Source organism: Eurytemora carolleeae, unplaced genomic scaffold, assembly GCF_000591075.1.
Source record: "Eurytemora carolleeae unplaced genomic scaffold, Eaff_2.0 scaffold2097, whole genome shotgun sequence".
Taxonomy (NCBI): Eukaryota; Metazoa; Arthropoda; class Copepoda; order Calanoida; family Temoridae; genus Eurytemora; species Eurytemora carolleeae.
The window spans coordinates 15,193-31,120 of record NW_019397982.1 but is presented as its reverse complement, the minus strand read 5'-3'; the positions used below and the strand labels follow the sequence as shown (position 1 = coordinate 31,120).

The window sequence follows — 15,928 nt, the reverse complement described above, 5'->3', positions numbered from 1 at the left end:
TTTTATTTAACTTAAAGAGACTGTCATAGTAATTTCAATTGAAGCCGGATATGCCCCTCTTTAAATGTACATTGTACGTATAGCCACTTGAAATTACTACTGCAGTCCCTCGAAAGGTTTAACATAAGATAATGCTTATTCAGCCTTTTCAAAAGCGTATAAAAAAGAAAATTGTCCTTTATATCTGTAGATGGATTATTTTTATGAGTTATTTGTTATACTACACATTTTATAGAATATTATACTACACATTTTACTGTTTAACCCAGAACTTCGGAGTCATCAAAAGAATTTATAGAATGTCGTCTTGTCAATTTTCGATGGAATTTGTACCATTATACGGCTAATTCTTATTAATTGTAAAATAAATGAATCGACATGTAAAGAGATCCATATGATTAATCAATTGATAACTCAACTAAATATCTGCATCAACTAGCAAGTTGATTTTAAATCTACTGGTAAAATCTTTGTTTTTAAAACAACATCAATTACACATACAGGGTTTCTTCAATATTGGCTTCCTATTCCACATGTTTAAAGATGCTAGGTATTTTCCTCAACGGCAACTTCCCAAGTTTGTCATAGCCGCAGAACTCGGTTCTCTATAGCCTGTTTAGCCACAGGCGCTGGCTCCCTTTTGTAACATGCATGACGCATGCCCAACCTAACCTTTGGAAAGTTGTCGCTTAATGGAAAAACCATATTTGGGAAGTGACCAATTGGGAAATTGTCACTTGGGAAGTTGCCCTTGGGAAATTGCCTAACACCATTTTAAAGGTCTCGCAGTATGTAAATTAATAGATAGATTAGATTAGATAGGTAGATAGATTAGACAGATAACAATTTGTTAATATTCTAATGAATATATAAGGAAGGTAAACAAACAGTACTCTGAGCAAACATATCGGTTTCGGACATAATATGAAACCTGCATTAGACTTTCTCATCAATAATATTATATACAGGGTGTCCCAAAAAACATGGGAATTCAGTGAAGAATTTGATATCGTCTTTGCAAGATGAACAAGTTTACTCTGTTTGTATACTTCAATTTTCTTGTTTTACTAAGTACAACCGTATGCAGTCAAAACATAAACAAACAAAATGTGAACATAGCAGACGAAACTCTTACAGATTACAGCTTTCTCTGTAGGTATCACTATACTAAATCAAAGAATTATTTGAAAAGACGATATCGAATTCGTCACTGAATTCCCATGTTTTTTGGGACACCCTGTACAATCTCATCAGAATATAATTATAAGCATTTTGGACCTAAACCGACTAAAAACATGAAAGGGCCTTTAAGCTAAAAAGTTGCATGTTTGATTTACCGTTAACCCTATTCCGACTGACGTCTGGTTTACCAAAAATAGACGGGGGGGGGGGGGGGCAGTTGACTTAACCCCGCTCCCTCTATTTTCTTAATGTGATACAAATATATTACTTTTAATACGTTTTTGGATTGCCCTTGGAGTTGGACGCTACTTAAATAACTGCACAAAAATCGCAAATTTTTAAAAAATTAAAATATTTATTGCGAAATCTAATTATGTAGCAAAAATGTGCGAAAACAAAATTGCACAAAATGCGTATTCTCTACATTTCAGAAAAGCCACAGCGAATGAATTCAAATATGCAAAAAAATGTTGCAAACTTTTCATAACATAAATGCAACAATGCAAACAAATTTCTTTTAAGGCGTCTGTGCAGAATCGTTGCAAAATTTGTGCAATCTGCTTTCTTTTTATCATTTTAGGCTTTCCAAATTGTGGAAATCCAATGAGTGAAAGTAGGTCCAAATATAGTATATGATCCTCCCCCCCCCCTTATGGGTATATTAAGTGCGGACAGTTTTTACTTTGATGGAAAACAAAATATAAAAAGTAAAAACCACAGCAAAAACTTTTAGCATGCATGATATACCAATTACAATAACATGCATATAGTTTTATTCAATTTTACTTGTTTAATAGCAGGTCGATAAGGTTACTTTACCACCCTGCTGTAAAGTAACTTTATCACACTACAACGGGAAAAATTAGGTATGAAATATTAGGTGTGATACAGGGTGTTCCACGAAACATGACAGTTGATGAATAGCTTGAAATGTTAATGAAACAGAATTAGACTGGCTGAACTATAGTGGCCTAGCGTTATACTGTACTAGCTGTACCGGGCCGGGTGTATTCAGGGAAAATAGGGAAAGTACTTTTTCAAATTCTTTTGTTAATTTTAGTTTAGGCTATGAATCAAATACCTTAATTATTCTTTTCAAACATTTCATTCGTTAACGTAACTCTAGCCAGACCTTTGTGTATACTAACTGGACAGCTAACCCTGCGTTTGTTTATAATGTACAGGAATCTTATCGGTGTACTGTCTGTACTCTCTGTACCCTGTATTCTATTGGGCTACCTAACCCTGTATTTGATTATAATTTACAGGAATCTCAGCGGTGTACTGTCTGTACTCTCTGTACCCTGTATTCTATTGGGCTACCTAACGCTGTACTTCTTCTTCTCCTTTATGTTCTGGATCAACGCTATGGCAGCCAGGAAACATTTATCTCAAGATTAAAGGGATTGTTTAGTAATTCGAAAGAATTCATCAAATGTCGTATTCTTCACTTTCTAATAATGGAATGTTGAAGATATTTAGTTTTTTAAACTAAATGATTATATGGAACTCTTTAAAACTGTTCCTGCATATTCATGGCTATTTATTTATTTTCGCAAATACTGAAATTTACGAAATATAGTATAAAACTCATTGAAAAATTGTCAAGACGACATTTGATAAATTCTTCCGATGTATTCGTTATTAAGGGTTTCACTGTGAATGGTTCACGCAACTTTTAAAGGAACTGTAAGCGTAATTTCAAATGACCTTGGCAATGTCCTAATCACAACAGCACATTAAAAAACTTTATCTGATTTAATATGAATTAGATATCAATGTTTATAATTTCAATAACTTTTGTAAACTCGCGCATTTGTACTGCAGGAAAAGTATAGGAATCGTCTGATTTAAGTACTTTTAAACCTAGTAAAACGACAATAGCTTCCATATTACTGATAAGATAAAGGTAAATTTTTTGAATCTTTGCATTTAGGGTCACTTGAAATTTCGCTTACAGTCCCTTTAATTTGTTTCTTTCTTTGATTTTTTTATTCATTCATTCAAGGACTTTCTTCTAGCTGTCAGACCAAATTAAGCAAGCTATTATAATCAATGCTTTAAGAGTCTTAAGTCGTCGTTAAAGCTTAATTCTGTCTGGGTTATTTTAAACACAGTGTACCGATAACATTGGAAATAAGTGACACCTTCTATAACGTCTTTATTCTGCATGGAGGTATCATGTCAACACATTTTTGTAGTATTTCAGTTTAAACAGTCCATAATTTAAATTTGGGAATTCCAAAATGTGGTCTAACATTATTGCACCGTTAAAATTAACGGAAATATTAATAAATGTGTCCAGATTCTAATTAACTAAAATCAAAATCTTTGAAATATTTTGAAAAAAGAAGGCAGACTACATTTACGAAAGCTCATAAGACATATATACAGTCTTTATTTGATAGCCTCCTTTTTATTCATTAATTATCAGGGTGTCCCATGTTTATTGGGACACCCTGTACCAAAGGTTTTACTGTAGACTCAAAAAAATTGCAAAATATCTCAATGTTTTAGTCGTCCATTATCAAATTATACTTTAAACGTTAAAGAGGAATACAAACTTTATTTCTTTGATGTCTTAAAACAATTGGTAACGTGTTAAAATATGTTTCAGAGACATTTTATATTTTATTTCATTGCTTGTTTTCCACTAAAAGATGGTAACAACCCATTGGATTCTGCAATGGGTTGAAAAAGAAAAGATATATTATTTTATTCAACAACAAAACAAACTCAAAAACATAACTTGAAGTGGGGTTTCAATTATTCAAAAACAATTCTATTAATTACCAAAACTAAACCTATAGTATCCTTCAATGATATCCCTGATGTTTGCAATGTTTTTTCTTTAACATTTTACATCTAAACTGTTGAGAATAATCTCCAATTATTTTATAGATTAAAATTTAATTCCCTACAAAGTTTTTATACTTTGCAATTGTGCAAATGCCGTTGTGTTCACTGTAAAATATTTTGGATGAATAATAAGGGCACTAATATCTTAGAAACAACCTATTTATCGCAAACTTTTTTGCAGAACAATTTTTCAATGATAATTTTTGTGTTGATGTCGAGTTTATATATAATATTAACCAAAGTAAATATTTATCCACAGATCCTTCTATTTGTTCCAGTCTTATGTGATATAATAAAAGGTTTTGTTATTATTAATATGTTCGGTATTCTTAACAGATAAATATTCGGGTTTTGTCAAAACTAAGTTGCATTTTTCACAAATGTTGTAAAAAAAAGATTTTACCAATCGTCGTTTTTAAAATCGCTTCAGTCAAATTTTTTGGCCTAATTAAACTTTTGAAAATTACAATTTTGCAATATTAAAATAAACATCCCAGATTAATAGAAGGCTCTTAAAAAAAACATTGCATGTTTAAAACGGACCATAAAACGTTACAGGTTATAAACGGACCATAAAACGTTACAGATTAAAACAAACCATAAAACGTTACAGGTTTATTAAGGAACCATAAATCGTTACAGGTTAAAAACGAACCATTTAACGTAATAGGTTATAAAGAAACTATAAAACGTTACAGGTTTAAAATGAACCATAAAACGTTACAGGTTTAAAATGAACCTTAAAACGTTACAGGTTTAAAAGGAACCATAAAACGTTACAGGCTAAAAATGGACCATAAAACGTTACAGGCTAAAAATGAACAATACGATGCCAATCTTTAAACGTTCCAATTAAAGGAGAAAAAAAGCACGGTCAAATGAAAAATTCAAAAGGAATTAAGTCTTTGCCACAAACTTAGATATTTCAAACTATGAATTCAGAAACTAAAATGAAATGCTTACAACATGAGAAATAGGCATTAGGATACTTAATTTTGTTACAAAGACTCAGTTCCTTTAAGATATAAAACAGGGTGTTTCGCTACTTAGCGATTTCCCTAAAGACCTAATATATATACCGTGTGGTATTTCTCAGGACCGGATCGTAAGACTCCCTTCTCTCAACGCTCTTCATAATAAAAGGATGATAGTAAGGTTCCGAACGTTTATTTCTCTGAGCCTTCAATCTAAATAAGTTTAATAAACCCACAGAAAAAGCTTTGAGTGATAAATCATACGAATACAACAAATAATTCACTCAGGCATTAAAAAACTGTGGCTAGGAACCAACAAACACATATATAAATATCAATCATACTATAATCAAAACGATAAGCATAAGTATATATAAAAATAGTTACCACAGTGATCCCAGAATTCTGAACATAGTTAAAACTTGCAAGACGAATAAACATATACTGATATAAATTATTCACTACTCCGCGAGAAATCTTGCGCCTGCGTAGTCAGTCTGTAAACAGTTCCTAAAACTAGTTCTTTCACAATACATTCCGTACAGATCTTCAGGGAGAACTCAGAAATACACAGGGGTGACAAGCAGACTTTATACACGCAGCATGGCTCGCGTAACACAGGGTGTTCACAAAACATCAAAATTAAGGGACGACCTAAGGATTTTCGTGAGCACAAAAAAGACAGACTACGTTTTAAAATGCTTTGATTTAGGTTTGCTATCGTTGGTTTAATAATCATATTATATATGATTCTTTTTTGGTCATAACAAAGCTTCTAAGGTGCCACTGTGAATCGGAAATACAAGTTTATCGAGGAAAAGGCACTTGAAATTACGTAAATTTTAGTTGGGCCTTAACTTAACCGCCATGTTTTATGTCTGTAAAAAATATAAAAATAAGAGATAAATGGTTTAGTATTTGCTTCAAGTTCAGCTCTATCCTATCAACACAGACAGATAACGAGAAGAAGAGATTTATCATGAACTTTCTTTACGCACAGGTCAAACATTTATAATGAACTTTCTTTACGCACAGGTCAAACATTTATCATGAACTATCTTTACGCACAGGTCAAACATTAATAATAAACTTTCTTTACGCACAGGTCAAACATTTATCATGAACTTTCTTTACGCACAGGTCAAACATTTATCATGAACTATCTTTACGCACAGGTCAAACCGTCAAACATTTATCATGAACTATCTTTACGCACAGGTCAAACATTTATAATGAACTTTCTTTACGCACAGGTCAAACATTTATAATGAACTTTCTTTACGCACAGGTCAAACATTTATCATGAACTATCTTTACGAACAGGTCAAACATTTATCATGAACTATCTTTACGCACAGGTCAAACATTTATAATGAACTTTCTTTACGCACAGGTCAAACATTTATCATGAACTATCTTTACGCACAGGTCAAACATTTATAATGAACTTTCTTTACGCACAGGTCAAACATTTATAATGAACTTTCTTTACGCACAGGTCAAACATTTATAATGAACTTTCTTTATGCACAGGTCAAACATTTATTATGAACTTTCTTTATGCACAGGTCAAACATTTATAATAAACTTTCTTTACGCACAGGTCAAACCTTTATCATGAACTTTCTTTACGCACAGGTCAAACATTTATCATGAACTTTCTTTACGCACAAGTCAAACATTTATAATGAACTTTCTTTATACACAGGTCAAACATTTATTATGAACTTTCTTTATGCACAGGTCAAACATTTATAATGAACTTTCTTTATGCACAGGTCAAACATATCATGAACTTTCTTTATGCACAGGTCAAACATTTATTACTTTCTTTACGCACAAGTCAAACCTTTATCATGAACTATCTTTACGCACAGGTCAAACATTTATCATGAACTTTCTTTACGCACAGGTCAAACCTTTATTATGAACTTTCTTTACGCACAGGTCAAACCTTTATCATGAACTTTCTTTACACACAAATCAAACCTTTATCATGAATTTTTAAAGCGCTTTGCGCCCACTTTTTATATAAATTTTATATGTTAGCTATTGCTCTATTATACTGTTCCTGTTTAAATTTGAGCAATTTCGAAAATGATGAATATCGACATTTTTTCAGACAAAATATATTACCCCCCGATTTTTTTAAAATTTATTTAGTTTTTTTTTTCAACAGACATGGTTTAACAAAATTGAGTCTATATGTTTTGTTTCTGATTTGTCCAAAAACTGTTAAATTTTAGAGCAAAATAAAGTTTTTTCTTATAAACATGTTTTAAAAAGATATTTGACAATTTGTTCATCAAAATCTGTTTTAAACATGTTTTCATATCAAAATCCGTCCTTTTTGGTTTTCCTCGTAAAATCAGTTTTTGCCACTAACTCAACGTTTTATTTTGAACGATTTTGTAGAGACCTCATTTAACATTGAATGTCAAATTCTACAAAACAATTAATGCAAGATTAAAAAATAAACATAGATAAAAAAGCAGATTTTATTTAGATTCTTCTTGGAATTCTAAACATCAAAAATATACTTTTTATTTCCTTACATATGGTTCAGAAAAATATTGGTTTCGCAAAGAAATTGAGTTTTATAATTCCTACATCTTTGCAACCTGATGGTGCAAATCTTTGGTAATTTGATCTAACTGCAGGACTATAAATTTAAAATATCTAAAGTCCACGACATCGGGTTGCAAAGATATAAGAATTAGAAAATCAGTGTTTGTGATAGAAACTCAAATAGGGTTTACTTTAGGGTTTACCAGTTGTTCTCTGTATAATCATAGCTGAGATAGACAGGTAGGAATCAATAGGCTTGATAAATCAGGGCGCGTCGCGCCTTTTAAAAAGTCTTTTGTGAGCGAGCCTTTTCTCTCCAAATACCTCTGTATAAAAAAAATCTTTAAAATGTTTAAATACACCTTTTTAAACAGCCCCCCCCCCCCAATTTCCGTAAAAGTTCGTTAATGAGATCGACTCCCACTCCCATTTTTCATATCATAATCTGAGTTTGTTTCTCTTTTTTCATTTGACAACCAATTTTTTTTTGACAAAGTTTTTTTTTAAAATTGATTTTGATAGTTATTTTTATCGTTAGAACGGAAGAGGGTCCACCCACGCACCCCTAACTCTTTAGTAAAAGTAAATTCAACCTAAAGTATGACCGCGTCAACCTTGTTGCACCGGCTGGTCCTGTCCAAAGAGCTAGGTACAGTACAAACTAGGACCGGAAAGGTTGACCCGGCTCGGAAATTCAAATGTACTACGGCTGCCCGTGCCCAAAACCCAAATATATTTTCAAAAAATCTGGAACTAACATCTATTGTTTTACGCTGCGAAGTTTGAAGCAACATTAACACCGAATTTTAAAATCTAACTCATGCTACCGAGGAGTGATTAAAATACGAAACAATTTGTACACCAATAAAATAGAAAAATAATCTGTGTTTACTATATATGATATATATATATATATATATATATATAGATATGGTTCCTGTTCTTGGATTAGACCGGATATGGGAGTAGCACAATGTTTTATTGGAACTCCACGTGGAGAAATGATGGGCGCTTCAAGGAACAAATTCTAATCAGTTTTGATTTTTATCTAAAATCTTTTGAAGTATTTTTAGAAACAGGTTTCCGATTTTTCAAAATATTTATTGTAATTGTTCACGAAAAAATTGAATTGGGGTTATTTATTGCATTTTTGAGACCATATTAATGAATGAAAATTAGCAAAATTAAAAACACCATTTAAATAAAAGATCTTGAAAGCGCATTCTAGTTATTTTATCAATTATATATTTAAAAGAACATTGATGTTTCATGAAATTGAAGAAGTGGTCATTAGTTGAACATGAATACGATCGTACAGTGATTACCAGACACTTATAAAATGACTTTTTTGTGAAATGGGTCTGTTTACACTGCACAATTGCCATTTTTCATGGTTATTAAAATTTTTAAAGTTAAAACTTGATTCTTAAAGTCGTCTTCCTATTCCAGAGTTTTCTGGTTATCGCTGTAGTAACATAAATATTATACATTTATGTTTAAAACAGCGTAGCCTACTAAAGTTAATCTGTAGATTTTAATCGGAAAACCGAATTTGAGATTAAAACAAGATTTTAATTTTTTGTTGTACAGTTTCTTCAAGACAGCTGAATTCATGTACTTCCAGGGTATCCTGCTTGTACTTCAGGAATATTTTTGTACATAACACAATTTAAAATATTTATTTAACACAAAAACAAAAAAACATTTATTTTTATTTCAAAATATGAAAAAATTTTAGCTTTAATTATTTTTTGAAAGACTGCAGATTTCAAACATAAAATTATGTTTTAAATATTCTTAGAGACAGGAGCTTAATTACTTTTATAAAGAATTAGAATTTTAATTAACTCGAACAGAATAATTCACCATAAAAATTTGAATTGAAAAAAAAATTAGGTTTAAATTTATATTCTTTACAAAAAGAATCAGACGTAAATTTCAAATTTTTTTAGACAACAGAATCAAGCTTAATAAATTGTACGTCGAAAAATCTTCTTAAAAAGCAAAATAAAAAATAAAAAGTTTAAATTTTATATTATGCTTTTAAAATGTTATCGTACTTAATACTCTAAGATCACCAACATTATTTTCTTCCTAATTACTGTTTACTTTCTGGTAATTAGATTTGAATACCTTTATCAGAAAATCATCAAATCTATTTTTGATTTAACATAATCAAATTATAATTTGATTTTGGAAAATGAAACCAATTGGACTGACTGTTTCCTTAATTTTAAGTAATTCACATTCATTAAAGGCTTTTGTAGTTGAATTTTGTAGTTGAATTTTGTAATTGAATTTTGATAATATTATTTAATATTTGAATTTTGGCGGAACTTCAGAAGATTGAAAACCTTTCGGATTTCCAGGACCAAACTTGAATTGAAGGGGTTGCTGAACTACATATTGCCGGTTCAAATCCTGAATCTCCTATTCAAAGTTAAAGATTTATGAGTATTTATTAGTAATTAATTGAAGCGTAAACATCGGTGGATTCAGGATTTGAACCGGTGGTGGGTTGTTCATCGCCTTCTGGCAAATCATTAAATTCGGTCTCTGAATTGAAACCTAAATGAATATTTTTATAATACCTTTGTGAAAATGTTTGTGAAATCTAGCTAAAGTGATTTCAAGAGACCAATTATTATTAACAGTGGCCTGTCCTATTCACAACCGTACCCCTTTAAACCATGGCTGTTCATCGACGACACATCGTGAGATCCCCATGTTACCATCTGAAAACTGAGTGTCATAAAAACTCAAGTTTACAATTTACGCAATATCCTATTCGTGCGAACGAAGGCTTTAAATTTTCGGTAAAAAATAAAAGCACATTTAAAGGGTCACTTGAAATTACGTCTACAGTTCCTGTAAGATTTTAATTGTGTTGAGGTTGATCATTGGCGTAAATCTTCTTATATCACTAAAACCGGAGAAAACAAGGGAAACTTCCTCATCGTGGTGAAACTCTTCTTTATTATGGGTCAGTACATTTTTAACTTTTTTATTTTTAAAATTTTAAAATTTTATTTTAAACTAATGTACTATTTGCCGTCTGTAACTGAAAAAAACTGCGTAACACTGCTTGGAAAAATCCGCGAGGCCAGTTTTCGAAACTCAAATTTGAAAAAAACAAATTTGACGCGCACGCCGCGCCTTGAGGAGTCTCAGAAAACGTTGATGGAATGTCAAAAACATTAATGGAGTCTCAAAAAACATTAATGGAGTCTCAGAAAACGTTAATGGAGTCTCAGAAAACGTTAATGGAGTCTCAGAAAACGTTTTAATGGAGTCTCAGAAAACGTTAATGGAGTCTCAGAAAACGTTAATGGAGTCTCAGAAAACGTTGATGGAGTGTCAAAAACATTAATGGAGTCTCAGAAACGTTTTGTTATCAAAACATATAAAGAAAACCTCTTTTCACAGAAAGTGAAAGTTTGCTGACAAAGCGCAAAAATCAAACTGTGCGTAAAAGCCAAAATTTCAAGAAAATGAATATTCATAATATTACAGTATTTTCATTTGACTTTCGTCTGAAAAGTCTAAACAGACAGACAGTGAATAGTTTGTACAAAAGTTGCATATCTAGCTCGTGTTTATATAGATTAATAGGAAGGATGTTTATTCAGTCCCAAAATACAACTTTTTAAAATCTCTTTTATCAAATATACACTGTTTATTTCTCAGAAATCAATTGATCCATGGAACAGTTTTTACGCCTCCCTCTATTTGTAAATCCCATATTCTTCTTATTCCTCAGTTTAAAAGGACTATAAATGTCATTACAAGCTTTTCCAATTTACAACGATACCCTTAGAAGCGACTTGTATAATTAAGAATGAATAAAGTGTTTTTAAATTTGACAGTTTTGGATTCCCGTGGTTAGTGTCTTGCGGATTTTTGCTACAGAAACATTTGATAATCATACTAGGACCAACCACCTTTCAGGATGAAAAAAACCCGACCATATCATCGACAGTTTTGAACAGATAAAGGTTTAGAGGGCATTGTCCTCTTTAAACAGAGAGTTACTTGAAATTACGAGGACAGGCCTGCAGTGTAAACAGATCCATTTCTCTTAATTAGTGATTTAGTAAGGAGGACAGTCCTGCAGTGTAAACAGATCCATTTCTCTTAATTAGTGATTTAGTAAGGAGGACAGTCCTGCAGTGTAAACAGATCCATTTCTCTTAATTAGTGATTTAGTAAGGAGGACAGTCCTGCAGTGTAAACAGATCCATTTCTCTTAATTAGTGATTTAGTAAGGAGGACAGTCCTGCAGTGTAAACAGATCCATTTCTCTTAATTAGTGATTTAGTAAGGAGGACAGTCATGCAGTGTAAACAGATCCATTTCTCTTAAATAGTGATTCAGTAAGTGTTTTGTAAAAAAGTTTGCTTTGTTACTGCATCAAATGTATTTAAGTGTTGATATTAAGTCGTCTTCCTATTTAAGAGTTTTCTGTATATCACTGTAGTTTAAACATTATTTCAGGAATTCCTTGGCTGGGAGAACTGCTATCACATTCTCTAACCCATGTTATGGGCCCTGATGCCTCCTTCTATTACAGGAATAATAAAAAAACTTTATTCATCTTTAATAGGACCAACATATTGATTGATACAACATTTTTAATACCTAATTGGATCTTTCTTGCAGAGCATATGCATTTGCTAAATATAGAATTCACGTCTACGACTTATGTAATGTATAATTCTTCACTATAAAGACATTTTGACCCAAAAGTCCTATATGGGTTTGCAGATTACTGCTCCTAAATTAAAGCTAAAAAATGAAATATAGTTTGAAAATAACTGGTTTTGTTAGACATGAAAAATGTTAAGCCAAAGCCTGGTAACATTCTTAAGTTTGCACGGCATAAAAACATATGTAGATAGCCTAGATACTAGATAGTGTACAGTGTATAGTACACTCAATATTCTATTATTTATTTATCTTTTGCTAGGAAATTGCCGGGAAATGCATTATTTAACAGTTTTAATACCTTAACACTTTACTCTCAGTTTAATTTGAAAATAGTGTTTGCTTTATTTTTCAAAACACATTTATTCCATCAAAGTAAATTAAATACTTAGACTTTGATGACCTTTATCTTTTCTCCTATCTACAATGTATTCTAATTCTAAAATTTGCCAACATTTTTTATTAGTTTTTTTTTATAATAGGGTAGTCATTGATTGTGCAAACCTCTTTACGGTAAGTCAATTTTAAGATAAAATATGTCTAAAATTAAAATTTCAGTAGATATCTAATTTTTTTTTTCAGGGAGTTCTTGTCTTTCTTGTTCTGGTTTGCAAAAAGAAAACTGTTACGAGGTAAATCAATTGTAAAATATATAAACATTTTTTTTAGATATTTTTATTTATTTCTTAAAAAGCCAAAAATATATTTTCAAAAATAATTTTTTAATTTGTGCATAAAAGTACGGAGCCATTTGAATTTCTTTTTCTCATTCTTTCATAAGCTATATATCAAATTACTATTTTCATTCTTCTTCAAAACATTATTTTTTGTTGCTGATTTTTAGGAAGATTAAAAGAAACTTTCAAAGTATTATAAATTAAAAATCAATTTGGTTTAATTTCGTTTTCTTCTATAATGTAAATATGGGGGCGCAGTGCACACTCAATTAAAAAATCCATTTTAAAACATTTAAATGAATTGAAAACATTTTGTAGACCATATTTAAACCCCAAAATGTTTTAATCTCAGATACATCTATATCAGATATATTAAAAACATTTGACACAACATAATAACGTATGTAAAAGTTGAAAATAATAATGTTTGAATGTCCGCTCATAACTTACATGAACCCCTGGACCGATTTGACTCAAATTTTTATTGGGGAACTTGGTAGAACCACGGGGAATGTTCTTAGCTGGGGTTTACAAGTTCTAAATTGAGTGGAATTTTTTAAAGAAAAATTAGCCTCCAGACAAAGGAAGGAAGGTTACCTAGCTAGTATCTGGACACTGGAACAGCTAAGGAAGGAAGGTTACCTAGCTAGTATCTGGACACTGGAACAGCAAAGGAAGGAAGGTTACCTAGCTAGTATCTGGACACTGGAACAGCAAAGGAAGGAAGGTCAAATTAATGTGACAATATTGTTACGACTTTTGGACCTCGTAGCTCCTCTAGTCTTTATTTTAAGCACAAATATGAGAATAGAAAATTTATCCGGTTAAACACTAGAAATTCAAAACATTTTTGTTCTTTTTATAAATTGTACAGAAACAGAAGTTATAATTGGAATCATGTAAACGTACAAACAACTGATACGATCTTATCGGGTCCAACATTTTTGAGGCAACATACATGACCCCAGGGGAAGGTTATGGAATATGGATGATCAGAGTTTGTTTCCACAAACATTAGATTTTCGTGCAATTTTCAAAATCCGCAAAAATTGATGAAATCCGCGAACCTTTTTTTATATTATTTTAAATTTTATTTATTTGATAGAGCCACAATTCAAAATCCTAGTATAATAAAACTAGCATGGAAACCCAGCTTACACTGGAAACTGTACTTACCTAGAAATAAATCTTTCGTTTTAAGAGTGAGTTTAGAACTGTTAAACCTAGCTAAGAACATTCCCGTGGTTTTACAGAGTTCTCCAATCAAATTGGAGGCAAATTGGTTGACGGGTTCCTGAGTTATGATCGGGCATACAAACAAACAAACATACTTTATATATGTAAATAGAGTGCGTACTCGCCTGCAGCATAACTCCCAGCTGTCTAGAGGGTCAACTTTAACTACATCTACCAAGGATACAGTTCAATGGTACAGGTATATTGGTCTATGTACACTTAAAGAGATTATTTACATATTTCATTCATTACAATAGTCTGCTAATCTTCTTCTATATAATAAAGTTCTTCGCGCATATATATCTATTTGTTTGTATATATGTTAGCTATAGCTGGCCAAACAGCTGGACCGAATGGGCTGGCAATTTTTGAGGGAACCCATGGGTACCTGGAAAACAAATACATTATTGGATGAAAATGAAAAAAACTCTTTTTTTTATAAATGACAAAATATTCGAACATTTATATTTTTTGATTTAGGGATAAAGACAGTGTTCATCAAACAAGAGACACTAGGCAACCAATTAATTGTTTAAAACAAAAATAAAAAAATATTCAATTTTTCATTGAAATATCAATGAAGAATGGTGGAGCACATGCGGAATATCTCAATAATAATCCTGCGTTAAAGTGCGAATCTATAAAAATGCGCGCAAAATTAAATTGTAAAATGATATTTGCTCGTAATGTAAGTACAGACTGCTTGTATAAGCTTTTCTTGAATTATAAGCAAATAAAAAGTTTTAAATTGAAAAGTAAAAAAAACATTTTCTTACAATTTTGAAAAAGAGGCGTAGTGCATAGTATATAATAACATAATTTAAGCAAATGTTCAAGAATAGCTTTTGACGGTTAAAATTTTAACAAATTAAAAAAAATTGTCCGGTACAAACTAGAATAAAAAATATCCTTTAGTTTAAAACATGAAAAAACATTGTGTTTCACCTTTTAAGTAAAAGCTAATTTTATGGCCCCCGCGTCCTCTGTAATTGTATCCGCCTCTGCTATCTAGCAAGATTTTTGTCTGTCTATTTGTTTAATTGGCCCTATCAAATTTTGAAAAAAAACGACTTTTATGATTAATTTATTCCAATTAACTATTAGCTTTATATCAACATCAAATAGACACACTGCACGGTGTAAAGTGAATGATTGATTGTTGAGAGGAGGAGACCAGCTGAGATTAAAGGTCTTCTTCAGAAACCAGCAACAACAGACCGCTGGTTCAATTAGATCTACATCTAACCAAGAGGATTATCTATAATTATTTCATCCCCCCATTCTCACCCTTAATCCCNCCGAAAATTTGAATTATTACAATTACATTCTTTTGGGTCGGGCTTTCAAAGTTGTTTGCATCCTGTTTTCATGGGATATCTACTTGAAACAATGTGGCATTAAAGGGACAGACCGGCTATGTTAGGTAGTTAAACTGAGTATGCAGTGTGGTGGACAAATTCTTTAGGAATCATTTGAGACATCTAAAACTTTTTAAAGACCTGTTAAACCTGAGTTTGAGCGCAAAGTCGACAAAAAATGTAAACAAAATTCTACAGGAACTAATCATTAGTTGTTATGGAACAGATTGAGAAAATAAAAATTAACTCTTATCATCGAAAATACGTAATCTTATTCGATTATCAGTTTCTATAATCTGTCTTTAATTACAAAGATTTTCTTGAATTTTTATTAAAAAGACGACATTTGAAGAAATCTGCAAACAAATTC

At 31.3% G+C, this 15,928-nt stretch overlaps 1 protein-coding gene across 5 annotated transcripts; it reads left to right on the top strand.

Annotated features, from left to right (window-relative positions):
• Positions 1 to 2,420: 2,420 nt before the first annotated feature.
• LOC111716515 (G-protein coupled receptor Mth2) lies at positions 2,421 to 15,493 on the top strand. 5 transcript variants are annotated; one of them, XM_023491995.1, is made up of 13 exons: positions 2,421 to 2,561; positions 5,931 to 6,015; positions 7,780 to 7,823; positions 8,512 to 8,601; positions 9,174 to 9,228; positions 9,657 to 9,698; positions 10,476 to 10,566; positions 12,078 to 12,153; positions 12,770 to 12,800; positions 12,870 to 12,919; positions 14,313 to 14,393; positions 14,681 to 14,716; positions 15,370 to 15,493. In XM_023491995.1, the coding sequence occupies exons 1-13, from the start codon at positions 2,533 to 2,535 to the stop codon at positions 15,431 to 15,433; spliced, it is 774 nt and encodes a 257-aa protein (XP_023347763.1). In that variant the 5' UTR covers positions 2,421 to 2,532; the 3' UTR covers positions 15,434 to 15,493. The 5 variants fall into 5 exon arrangements, with proteins under 5 accessions (XP_023347763.1, XP_023347761.1, XP_023347762.1 ...); XM_023491993.1 differs by having other exon boundaries at positions 15,365 to 15,493; XM_023491994.1 differs by having other exon boundaries at positions 14,313 to 14,399.
• Positions 15,494 to 15,928: the final 435 nt, after the last annotated feature.

What these genes read in the sequence shown, in the direction of transcription:
- LOC111716515 (XM_023491992.1), top strand. Translation starts at nt 2,533, where the DNA reads ATGTTCTGGATCAACGCTATGGCAGCCAG. An exon ending in GAAATGATGGGCGCTTCAAG is followed by an intron (nt 8,602 to 9,173) that starts GAACAAATTCTA and finishes TTTGTTGTACAG; the next exon opens with TTTCTTCAAGACAGCTGAAT. An exon ending in GTATCCTGCTTGTACTTCAG is followed by an intron (nt 9,229 to 9,656) that starts GAATATTTTTGT and finishes TAATACTCTAAG; the next exon opens with ATCACCAACATTATTTTCTT.